The following is a 13,279-nucleotide window of genomic DNA, read 5'->3' as shown; positions in this document are numbered from 1 at the left end:
ATTCCGCCGCCGCTGCCGAGCCTCCAAGTTTGCGCCTATGGCGAAGCCTCCGGGAGAAGGACAGGAGCTGCTGCGGCCCCAGCGCGCCGCTGCGCGCAAAAAGTTGGGACTGAGCTCCGCGGCCCGGGCCGAGCCGGGCCCCCTCGCTGCCGCTGCCTCGGGACGTGTCCGCCGGCCGCGCTCTCCCCGGGGCGGATCGCGGCCGTCTCGGCTCCGAGAGGCGCGCTGTGTGCGGGGGTTGCGCGGACATGTGCGCGGCGCGGCATTTTGCTCCCTGACGCGGAGGAAAAATACGAAGGGCCGCCACCCCCCCCCGCAACCTGGCGGGTAGAAGGAGGAGAAGGAGGAGAAGGCGAGGGCCCCGTCGGCACCTGGGTGCGGGAGGAGCCTCCCCACCGCCCCTCCGGCGAGCGCGGCGCCGGCTCCGCGGGGGCGGAGCGGGGGAAGCGCCGCGCTGCGCTGCGGGTTCGCAAACGCTGCGGCCGGCGTGGGCCCGGCAACAAGACAGGACTGTGCTGGAGGGAAGCCCCCGGCCCGGGCTCCTCGCCCTCTCCGCGGCTGCCCGGGGAGCGCACAGTCGTGAGCGGGGCCCGGCTGCAGCGGTCCCGGGTCGCGTGGGCGCGGGGCGCCGGCGATGGCTGCAGTTCTGAACCAACAAGCTGTGGTCTAGATTTAAACCTCTACTAAGAGTGAGATAACCTGCCGCTGCACCGGACTAGTGCAGTTCCACAGCGACTTCCAGGAAAAGGCCGGTGTTTTAAGGTCAGGCAGAGCTTGCGGGCCTGCACCCCTAGTATACCAGCTCGGTGGGAAATGTGGAAACGATCACCAGAACGGAGAGCATCTGTCTGCTGCCGTAGCACAGATCGTGCAGCTGGGCACAGCTGTGGCAGCTCGGCTCAAGGGTGATAATTATTTAAGCTGCTGTGACCCAGTTACATGTGTGCTTGAACTCCCGCCACAGAAACGCGTGAGTGAAATCAAAGGGACACAGATGCCAAACAATTCACCTGTGAGTTTGCTCTGCTACAGAAATATTGGTCTAAGTGGTAAAACTTTCTCCCAGAGACAAAGCCAAAGCCTTCGTAACAACATACAAACATCCAAAAAACCCCCAAACAAAACCAAACCCACAACCACAACCCAGAAAGGCAGAGATACAAAACACTTAAAAGTTCTTTGAATTCAGTTCCCAAGTCCCATTCCTCTGAAATGTTTTACTCTCTTCCTGTATCATGATTGTTTTCTTGATACGGACAGAAATTTAAGACTTGAAATTCCAAATCAGTTATAATATTTTCCTACTTTAGTGGTTAATTGACTACTGGTGACCAGAAAAAAGGCCTGAATTTCATGTATGCAGTTGCTCATTCTCTTGACTACTTAAAGAAGATATTTTCCTCCAGTTACTATTAAAGTTCAGAAACCAGAAAAAAAGTCTCCGTCTTCGTCTCTGTGTCATAATGACAAAACACTTGAAAACTGCAACTGCTTCAAGAATTTATCCAAATTCCTATGGTAACATTATTCACCCCTTCCTCCCCTCCACTCCCCACCTTAGCTGCATTTCCACCATCAAAAACTCTTGCTGGTTACAGTTCATCTTTGCCTGCCAAGACAGTGCAAATGTTTTGTGCTGATCCTCTACCTAGTGTGAATTTAGCTATCTCTTCATGTATGTCTTTATTTCTTTTCTCTTTCCCATGTGTTTCCCTTGCTTAACAGAGCTTCATAACCTCTGGCCTGTGTTACTCAAGAGGTCTGCTTATCACACTGGTCCCCGCTGGACTTAAAATCTATGTATCTTGTGTTGTATTGTGTGTCTCCCAGCTGCTTATCTTCCTCCTCATCCCTATTCTTTCGAGTCTTGCATTCTTCTTCACTGGTATTAATCTCCCCCACTGATTTTAACTCCATTTTAGCAATAAATAAATAAATCTGTGGAAATATGAATCTGAATTTGTAGTTTTTGTTCACTGCAACATGTCTTTCTCTTTTTATTCCCCATCTGAATATTAAGAGCATCATAATGCTGGGGTTTTGTATTATTATTTGCATTTTATATCCTTTTTACTTTAGCCTGCACCATGCAAAATAAATGCTAACTCACAGCCTAGGAGTGGAGAAAAGAGGTTTACCCAATAAAAGAACTGAATTACAGAAACAGCAGGAGGGGCTGGGAGGACTGACAATCTGTTTGCCATTTGTGAGCAAAAGCTTTATTACTCTGCTGCATTTCAGATCATTAATAGCTGCCTATCTGACCTGTGATAACCAGTTATATTTTTATGCAAAAGTACACTTAAAAAATATAAATTTAAACAGAGAAAACATTATGGAGTAAGTTTTTCCCATCTCTTACTGGATCTTCACACTAAGAACAATATTCCAGCAGGGAGAATGGGGAATATTCATAGTTTTAAGATTTGGGGAGCAGAATCCTACATTTGCTAGTCATATTAAACCATATGTTATCAAGCTATCCTTTCTCAGGACGTTTATATATAATATAAAAATTGAAAAAAAAAACCCAACCAAAAAACCACTGGTAGCTTACTTTTTTACATACGGCATCAGTAAAAACCAGTGGTTTTCATGTAGCACTTTGCATTTTTACCTCTTCGCTCAGCTTGAATCAATTCAATTTTCTGTCACTATCTAAGGACTGCCTTAGGTCATGTAATCATGTTAATATAAAGGAAATCACGTTAATATAATGGACCAAAATATTACTGTCAGACACTCATGGGTTTTTTACATTAATTTTATTAGACATCTTGCAACAAAGAAAAAATGTCAAACAAACATGCAATTCAGAGGTCATTTTAACAGTCAAATATTTTCTGCTTTTCAGTGTAAGTGCCATATTTGAATGAACACTTCCTTTTAAAACAACATGCCTTCAGGTTTGTTTTGCTGCTGCAGTTGTGAGACCACTCCATTTTCCTTCTGTGTGGAAACTGACCTTTACAAAATACCTGTTACTCAATAGCATTTACCTTTTTTGACTTCCAGGCCATTTACATTTCTTTATTCTTACAGCCCACCTATGATTGCTCATGCATCCTATGGCACAGTATTAGCTGTCTGCGTGTCAGACCCCTCTCTCTTCCCTAAACCAACTTCTCTTTAAGCCACTAATCACATCTCTGCAGAACATCTCTTCGCACTGCAAATATCTTGCTGAGGCTGTTTTGTATTGACAGAGATACTTCTCATCCCATTCACTGGAGTTAGCAGTAGCAGGTACAATTATTTCATCCCTTCTTATAATCCAGAGAATGAAAGAGCAAGAATGCCATTTGAATGCAGATAATTCTCACAACAGTCAGACATGTTACAAATATGCTGCTAAGGCAGATTCGCACATTGTAAAATTAAAATAAATAGAAACCCGCCAGAGTTTGGAATGAATATCTAAGATGCTGTCAGATGAAAAAATTTGTGTTCTGCAAACAGGCTAATTGCAATTCCTGCCATATGCCAGCACATTTTCTGCCTGTCAGAAAGACTTGTCTGGAACATGAATGGAGTTTCCCTGAGCACTTCCAGTGGACAAAATTCCTCTTTTAACCTCTCCCAGTACCTGCCCCTCTTCTCAAATGTTATATCCATGCCACACAAAGCAAAGCTGCTGGTGATTTTCAAAGCTGCCCATCTTGATTTTTTGCCTACCCTAACAGTTTATATTATTACACAAACATGTGCTGTCATTTCTAATAGCACATGCTCAGCCAGAGCAGTTCCAGGTTTAGGTGTAGGAAGTAACTATTTGTGTTGATATCTGTCAGGTTCTGTGCTGCCCCATCAAGCATGAGCAGTTACTTAAATCTTAAATTAAAACCTGAATTCCATACAAAGTTATCAATCTGGAATATAATTCATAAGTACCACTGTATAACAGTCCTCATCTATTTCTCCATTTCTTAATTTTGCAGCACAAAATTAAATATTGATAGTTATCCTTATCTGCTACTAAGTACTCCCCCATTCCTCACTTAATCAATCTTTCCATTCATTCCAAGTGCTGGGCAAATGATTTATCAAAATGACGGTAACAAAGCACTTAGTTCTAAAAGCCCAAGTATTTACTTCTAAGTGATGAGAAGAAAAAAAATGTTAGCACTCAAGAAGTCTTTAAAATCCAAAATCTTCACACCCTCTGTAGAAACTCCAGTGCTTTTCCATTACAGAGCATGGCAGAAACTCCTCTTTACATACCATTACTCTCTCACAGAATTGAAGAAAATGTGTCAGACTTTCCACTGAGTTAAACTGGACAGAAGAGCCTGTTGAAAATGAATGCAAATGATAACAGAGTGTTTATTGGAGTAATAGAAAGCAATCATTGGCACTACTTTCTAAAAAGGTGTTTGCTGTTTGTTAGACCATGTAATCATTAGTGTTCCCTACAAATCTGTAACATATCCTAGGATTCTTGTGGGGAAAGACTCAGGACATTTTACCAGTATCTCTCACCCATATCCAGCCTTCAGTGAGACAAGGGCCATATTAGACCTTCTGGTGCCCAGGCTGAAAAGTTAACCATCCCACATATTTCCAGTTAAGTAACAGGAAAATGCAGTTTTTCTTTAGTACTGATGGAATTTCACATATTATGTCTACAAAGAGGTACGCTTGGTGTACTTCCCTAAATTGAGGAGTCTCACAGGGAATACCCATCCTGCAGTCCTGAAAGGACTATATAAAAAGGAAGGCATACACTCATAGAGAAGAAATTGCAGGATTGAATAATGGGTGTTTGCAATATTTAAATATCTGCTGGACTGAATTAACTATTGCAGTTAATATATTTAAGGCATTCGTGTCAGTACAAAAACTGAACTTCTTAAAACTTAAAAATCATTCACAAAGTAACATTGTGAAGATCCAGCAGTAGGAAATGTTACAAGGCATTTCTCTGTAACAGCACGGACTCCAAAAGGCATTTGCAACTGTAGATTTCAGCGTTACTTGCTTTTGTTTATCTTTCATCCTCACTTTCTCCCTTCAGAACCCTTGCACAAAGTAACAGAGTTGCTGAGCTGCCACAACCAGTCCAGCACAGAAACTGCCAGTGAGGGCAGAACTGTCACACTTAGCAGGCGGTATCAAGAGAGGGAAGACTGTCATTAAAGTAGGATGTCTTCTGATTAAAAAAACCAACAACAAAACCAAACAACAAGCCACATCAAGAAGGTGTCCAAACAACATTCAACTGTCTCGATAAGCAAAACAGGGTACATATTTCAGGACTATTAGATCAGTCAAGATAAATCCTTGTCAAAGTGCAGAGAAAACATGTTTGAAGTGACATCAGTTGGCCATTTAGTCTGGACCTATTTCTGGGCTCCCATGTGCCACCCCAAGAGTCTCTTTCTCTGCTACTACAGTTTTCCATTTGTGTCACCTACACCGCTTCCAAAAAGCAAAATATATTCGCTGAAAACATTGGCAGAAGAAGCCAGTGCTAAAACAAACAGTGTAGCTTCTAACTCCATGTCTTGGAGCTCACCATCCAAAGCAGCGAAGCAGAAAATTGCTGTTAGAAGCAAAAGGTCTGTGTTCAGAAATGCAAACAGGGAGTTTTATGTGTGTGGATGTTCCACACCCATGACATCCACAGCAAAACTTCTGACTCCAGTGAGGACAGGATTGCATTCGGCGTCTTACACCATCTATGCATCTTCAGTACCCTCAGCCACAGCATAGTACATAATGCAACAAAGTATATGATCTCATGTCTGGGGTATATTTAAGTATGACTGACTGCAACAAAGACAGGCTGCAAATAAATCCCATGCAAGAAGTTACATCACAAACCCTCCTCACAGTCTTTACCACTTGTGAAGCAGCTGTCAGTTGCACTAGAAGAAGACAACTTATACATCTAGAAGCGATGTTTTAAAGGGCACAAACAGGAATGTTTGGACAGAAAATCAAAAAATAGTTTTAAGAACAACTTCAGGTAAAAATAATCTTAAAAGTATGCCTGAGAATTTTTTTTATAAAAGAAACTGGCAGAAACTGAGATGAAACATTGTCATTAATTCTGAGTCTGTACTGCGGTGACATGACAGGCATGGCTTCAATCTGCTTTGGTTTGTTCAAAATAAGCTTTTTCATTCTCAAATCTCTACATTTTGTATACAAGCAGAGGGAAAATTCTTAGCACAGCCTGAATTTAACATCATGTTTTGAGAGATCATAATTGGAGAAAAGACATTCCTTTCTTAGTTTGGAAATGCTCTTTGGAAATGCTCCACATTGATTTAACTTACTTACTAAAAATTCTCAACTCAAATACAAAAGTGTAAGAGAGATCTGACCAATTAGATCTATTGAAGTAACTTTTTTCTTCAGCAGCTGACAGCTTGTTGATTCCTTTGGGTTAAATTTATGTTTTACTTATCCGATTAAGATTTTGTAAATTAAATATCAGTATTCTACTGTAAATACTTTACTCGAGTGAATAATTAAAATATCTAAGATCTATAACCTCTATTTTTTAATAATTTAGGTAACAGTCAACAGCTAGCAATTTATAGTAACAGTAACAGTAGTAACAGTAATTTATATTTCCTAAAGCAGCCTTCCTCAATTCTGACATCAATGTTTGATATCAAAATTTCTACATCCATAGACAATATTTCTTCCTCAGTAAGGATGAATCAGTATTTTAGTCCCTGTGTTTTTTCCTCTATATTCTGACACAGATTATTAATGTCCTTCCCATTTTTCTTTCTCAATTTTTTCTCCCCTTTCTCTTTCCCTTTCCTATTATTTTTAATCATCTAATATCCACTTTGATGTTTCCTTCCTCCATTTTGCTGACTGTTAACTCTCAGACCCTTACGAAAGACTGGCAGCTTCCAGGTTGTAAACAGCAGAGAAATGTTGCTATACTGTTATCCAAAACTCAGTGCCCCCGACACAGAGGATAACTTAATAAATGAAGACACACACAGGCAGGGTCTTTCTCTGCTTTCCTACCCTTGCTGTCCTGGTAGGTGTTCTCAGTTTTCTGTCATCTTCATGAACTACAGGATAAAGTATCAATATTAGAATGAGCTTTTTTTCCCCAAAAATATGTGGAATGCCCATGTTGTCTCTTGGTAGCTTTTCCATCCTGCTTATCAACAGTTTTTCTGTCTCTGAAGGCATCTATTTTAGTCCTACAGTTTTGAAAATCCCACTAGTATCTTTCTTACTTATCCCAAGCAAGAAAGTGTTGGGACTATCCAGAGGCACGGTTATGCATTTTATAACTATTTTACTTGGGGAAATTATTTGTAAAAGGAATTTAAATGCTTTTGTCGTTTAAGCAACATATTTGAGTAAATTTACAGGCATCAGTGAATCCATTTTAAACACTTCTGTAAAACAGGTAACCATTAGTATAATCTGAGAGATCATCTGAGGGAAAGATGATCTCATTTGCAGTATTTGGCAAAGTCACAGGAGATTTTATTCTTCTAACTCAAAAGGATCTGGTTCAGCACAGCTAGTCTAGACATGGTCTACAGACGCATAAGCAAAGAGAAGATCTAAGAACAACACACTTAAAGGTGACAGCCTTTGATCTAGAGTGCCACAAGGGAGTATTTATAAAACAAAAATCTATTTTTAAGTGCTTTCAAGTTTCTTGGGACCTATCCACACTCCTCTCAAGAACTTAGAGAAGACCAGTCACAATCTAGGAGTCTCAATAGGCACTGTCTATTCAGACCAAACAAGGCCTTAGAAATGACAGCCAGCAATTCACATAACATTTTTGGGCCCCCTGACTCTTAAAAAAAGGTTTCTACTAAATTGAGGCACAAGAATTCTGCCCATGCTAGTAGTAATTTTGAAAATAACTTTTCTTTCAGCTGATTGAGACCTGACATTTTGGAAAAAGAGATGTGTGTGAACAGATTGAATAGTAAGACTAGACCTTTCTCCAACAAAATACATTTTCCTAGTAATTTAATATTTTTCCCCTCTGAATGCTTTTGCTTTTCTCCAGGTCTCCCGACAGTTCTTGATTCACTTCACTTGATATCAATTCTTTTTTCCTCCTGTAAATGCTGGAGTCCAAGGTCTCTGTCCTTACAAACCAATTACTAAGGAGTGATCTTTTTTTAACATTCAGATCAACCATGTCAGTCAGACACCTGAAGTTAGGGTGGTGTCCATCCACTATAAGATAGAGATCAGCAGGGATTTTGTCAATTATGATCCTCTTTGGCTATCCCCATCCCAATTCTGAAAGTACCTTTTCCCCTAGAATTAATTTATAAAGCAACCGTAAATTACACACACTGCATTTTTTTGAATTAGTAATTATAACCCTTTGAAAAAAAGTCAAAGGATATTTATAGCATCATTATAATAAATAAATCATTTTAGTTCGGAAGCTACCTAATGGACTTTAATGATCAGATAATTCATGGAACAGCTATAACAGTGCCAGAAGGATGTAGAGCAGCTTCTGATAGTACCTTAGCCTACATTTTTTTCCCTTCACATATCAGACATGAGTCACCGTGGATGATCTGTAAGTTCAGTTCATCATTTTCCTATAACTGGAATTTGTATAGTAATAAGTAGAATTTAATTCATACTTCCACAATTCGCTATTCTATTCTGTTGCTTCTAGATAAAATGCTAGATTTGAGAAACATTTCCTTTTTCACTCAGCAAAGGATAGTATTCCTCAGAAGTTCATTTTTCCTTTTTGTCCTCCAGTGAGATCGGCAAAAACAATGTCACAAAGCAGAAAAAAATATTAGGTGTTTAGAATCATTCTTCTTTCAAAGTTTTTATAACTGGGTCTCTCTTGTTGCACTCTGTATCTGCATGGGAAAAGGACTTGCAGGTATGATTAAAGATTAAGTATTCATGCCTTTTATTCTAAAGCATCACTTTCAAGGTTTACACTGAAATCTCTAATTATTTTATGTTTCATTTGGCAGAAAATATCATTCCTACAAAAGGACTCAGAGATAGTATACTTTTTCAAAAGATATACATTTTCTGTTTCTAAACATCTGAAGAATGTAAAATAGTAATATTAAAAAAAAAGCTTTCTTTAAAGCATTGCCCAGATAAGTGATATGAAGTGACACGAATACATTATTTTCCATTAAACTTCTGCCTACGTCACAATCTCATAGAGTAACTGGTTTTTATCTTCTTCTAGGTATCCTTGGGCCTGTTAGCCAGTAACAAATACTTGTACATGACACATTCTGAATCATTATTGTTTAGGAACCTTGGATTGGTGTATTAAGATATTGTTAAGTTTTTCACTTAACAATGTGAGGAAGTCAAGTCCTCCAGTGTACTGCAGAAATCCACCGATGCTTCAATAACCTCTAAGAGAAACAAGATGACAATTTAAATCTCAGTGACTCTTGCCTTCTTTGATACAGATATGATTTTTTCCTCAAAAGGTGAGAGGTATAATTGACATACATGCAAATACCAATTGAGAAATGTAAACAGCCTCCCACAGAAGAATCTATATTCAAGACTGAATTTATAAAGAAATAAAATATAATAAGTATTTTTAAAATAAAACAGCTGATTCCATTTTTCTCACGCAAATATTGTGTGCCTAGATGACCCTTCGGTTTCTCAGTTAAATCAGTCACTCTACTTCAATATCAAATTGCAAGTTCAATAACAACAACCTAGTACCTTTTATTAAAAGGGACAAAGATTGCTTTAATATGATTTCTAGGAGTCTACTTCTTGGTATGACTAGCGGGGTGCAGGTTTCCAGCATATGTTTCTTTCTTTTCAAACTTATTGATTTATTGTTGTACACTTGATTATACAACTGTATAATCATTTGGAAGGAAAATGCTTCTCTAAAATTATTTCTAACCGCTTTAAGAAACTTGAATTTAATGTGCCAAGATAATGCATAAGAAGCAGTTCCAGGGCTAAACCTGGGTAATTAAAAACACAATACTTTAAAATTCTTGCAGTTTATAGCAGATTGAGATGCAGACTGGAAGAAATGGAAGAAAAAGTATAAATCAAACTTCAGCCCAGGTTAGAACAGCCACCTGTAGAAAAACCAGCAGCTCATGTTTTTCAAGCACTGGCAAAATCTACAGCGGCTGTAACTAATTTGCTGAGTTTTATGTACAGCCTCAGAACAACTCATAGAGCCTTCTCCTAAGCTATTATCATGTGGTGATTAAAAGACTGAATTATTTTGTTTAGAAGCTGTGTTGCAACTTTGTTAAAAGTCACTGAAAAAAAGATAGAAGTATGACATAATCTGAACACTCACCAAGGTAAAATCATCAGGTAGTCTCCTAAAAGCTTTCATTTCACATGTACAGTGTCAAAAAAGTCTTTCCTCTCTGTTTCAAGCAAAGCAGCAGCTGAAGCCAGTGCCTCTTGAAGCTTGCTGTGTATCACACTGCCTTTTGTTTATTGCTTCCAAAAAGATAAGAAAAGATAAATGTGTTCTAGGAAGATTATCTACAACAGTTCTGTTTGCCTTAGTCTTCTCTCAGTCTCCATGGGACCACCAAAGCAGATGAAAACATCACAGTGCAGCTGATGAATTAAGAAGATTTATCAAAGTTATCAAAGGATTATTTTTTACAGTTGTTTCACAAAGTAAAAAGGCCAGAAAGCCAGTGTTCAAAGCACTTGACTAGGAATTAGTTTATGTACTCTTAGGCAGTTTTCTTAAGGAAACATGGTTTCTGTATCAACAAAGAGGGGCAATGGTTGCAAGTTTTAAAAAGCAAGATTTCAACTACATTCACTGGGGAAAAAAACACCATAAGCACATGAATATGCTGTACAGTCGTATTATGGAATGCCCATCCTTGAAAATACTCAGAATTTGACTGGACAAGGCACTGAGCAACCTCATCTAACTTGGAAACTGGACCTACTTTGAACAGAGGGTTGGACTAAAGATCTCCACAAGTCCCACTGAACCTATATCAGTCTGTGATTCTGTGCAATCACATTGTCACCTAGTTATTTCTGCAGTGATTTGCCAGTTTCAGAAAAATCTAACTTACAGGTAAGTAAGACAGATATTAAATTCTTCGAATTGGCTTCCATGACATATAGTCCTTGATAGCTGTTTCTTTTTCCCCCCTTTCTCTCCCTCCACAAGTTTTTGGCCATCTAAAAAGTGATTTTTGTTTGTTTCTTGCTGGCCACATACTTCAGTTCTGAGTCAGTCATGTGACATACTACCTTCTAACCTGCTGGAAGTCAAACAACAGCAGATAGAGGATTTTGGAAAGGAAGAGTGTGCAGATGAAGAAAGCCTATACTTCAGTCACGGTATGCAAAGGTACAGGAAAACACAGCTTGGTAAATTCTGCAGGCAGAACTGTCTGCTTCTCAGTAAAGTAAGTAAGTACCTAAAGCAACTGCCTCGTACTTTACAGTACTGGAAAATACTTTTAAATATTTTGTCTATGAGCCGTAAGGAAGAGACAACAGTGTACTAGTTGTGCCTTGAAATACCTCTGAGCTTGAAAAATATTATGGATGCAAAAAATTTGGATTCCAGAAGGCAGAGAAATCGAAACTGAGATGGTGGTTAAATTTTTTAAGCCTTATACTGCATTTTAGGCAGCTTTTTTTTCCTTCAATTAACAGGGTAATTATAGTAAGTATAAACAAAAATTTATATATGGAATGACATTTCTGTAAATTTCCAATTTACTATTTTTTATTATATTATGAAACTTTAATTTTGCATGATCTCCACTGACTGCTATGGTTACTTTTGCTACAAAATTACTCTACACTCTTGCTGTAACAGTTTCCACACAGGACTGAGCACCCAAGGACCATACAGGCTACAAGACCATTATTCTGTTAAGCAGAACTAGTAGCTATATTTCTGAAAACATGAATGTGGTTGTTAATTTGTTCAGTAGAGAAATGTAACTTCTATGAGACATTACTTTTCAATTCATATCATAGGGTAGTTCAATTGGGGCTTTTTATATATAAATCTGAAAACAATTCACTACACAGTCTGTTTTCTGTAACTTTAAAGACTACCTTCTTCCAAATATTCTGCTCTGGCTTTTACTAAGTCTGAAAAAAAACCCCACCCACAACCCACCACCACCAACAAAAACAACAACCAAAAGAAACCCATCACAAAACAAACAAAATAAACGTGTGGGATAACAAAGCATTTTCTGCAGAGGTTTGTCAACCCTGGGGTAAACTTCATCCTTTGCAAGGTAGCTGCAGGGCCTATGTACAGAAGCATATAAAGAATTGCTTTAAAGCGTGGATACTTTCAGTTTGCAATGACTGACTAAGTTTAGGCCCTTCAGTTCTGGTTTCTGTCCTACTGCCTCCCAGAGCAGATCTCACTCGGCACTGTTTCCCACTTCAGTGCAGTGTTACCTGACACCAGGGTTTGAGGGAGGTTTGACTTTGCACTTTGGTCAATCAGGATCGTCCCTCTTAGTGTAACCACAAGCAGTACAGAAAAAAGTACCAGGTCCAAGTGCAGTAATCACTTTTCAAATCGTACAAATATTACACATAGGGTTTAATGTGCAATCAACATAAAAATGTAAAACTGAAAACACAATGTTACAAGCTCAGTCAACTACACAAAGATCAGAGAATGTTTAGGAACATTTCCACATCTTCCTTTAAATTAGATTACATGAGACTATTTAGCAATGCTTATGTATCATATTTCTCCACCTATATCCAGAAGACATTTGGCTATGCTATTATTTTGGAAAGACATTTAACTCAGTACTCAAAATGATACGGAGTTATTTTATTAACTACATCAAAATAGCAAAATGTTTCTAATTTGGACACAGGAGAGTCAACCGTACTGAGTTCTGAAAAAATCACTGTTGGGTCATTTAGATGAATCCAACCCATCAGCAGCATCATCCTTTTTCTCCAGCACTCTTTCCCTCCCACACACTGATCAGTTCCATGCTACCTACTTTCTTTTTCCTTTCATACCTCTTGCACAGTCCCTGAATCCGCCATTAGCTTTTTAGACAGTTAAAAGAACACTTACTCATAAATTCCCTGTCAACAGCTGCTTCTCTTTCAGCACACAGCAAAGTTTTCACAACTTCTCTTGGGGGTAAGGATGGGGTGTCTGGATGCATGTTGCTCAGGTCAAAGCTCCCAAGAGGCTGAGCAATGGAGACAGTACTAAAACTCTGATGGTGCTGGCTATGGCTGCTGCAGCCCTTTGTGATAAAATTCTTTCCTGAGAGCGTAAAACGATAGTTTTGTTCTAAGAACAAAA

At 39.0% G+C, this 13,279-nt stretch overlaps 1 protein-coding gene across 14 annotated transcripts in view; it reads right to left on the bottom strand.

The window, feature by feature from the left end:
• Window positions 1-2,748: 2,748 nt before the first annotated feature.
• Window positions 2,749-13,279, bottom strand: part of ANKRD31 (ankyrin repeat domain 31) — a 62,039-nt gene continuing 51,508 nt past the window's right edge. For 12 of the 14 annotated variants that reach the window (XM_032676767.1, XM_032676759.1, XM_032676753.1 and 9 more), the window contains 2 exons: window positions 13,043-13,240; window positions 2,749-4,289 (listed from right to left, as the gene is read on the bottom strand). In XM_032676767.1, coding sequence (XP_032532658.1) covers window positions 4,138-4,289; window positions 13,043-13,240 — 350 coding nt within the window. In that variant the 3' untranslated portion in view covers window positions 2,749-4,137. The remainder of the gene's footprint in view (window positions 4,290-13,042; window positions 13,241-13,279) is intronic. The other 2 variants (XM_032676757.1, XM_032676763.1) reach the window with 2 other exon arrangements.

The sequence above is a fragment of the Chiroxiphia lanceolata genome, chromosome Z, assembly GCF_009829145.1.
Source record: "Chiroxiphia lanceolata isolate bChiLan1 chromosome Z, bChiLan1.pri, whole genome shotgun sequence".
Lineage (NCBI taxonomy): Eukaryota > Metazoa > Chordata > Aves > Passeriformes > Pipridae > Chiroxiphia > Chiroxiphia lanceolata.
This window is presented reverse-complemented; position numbering and strand designations above follow the sequence as displayed.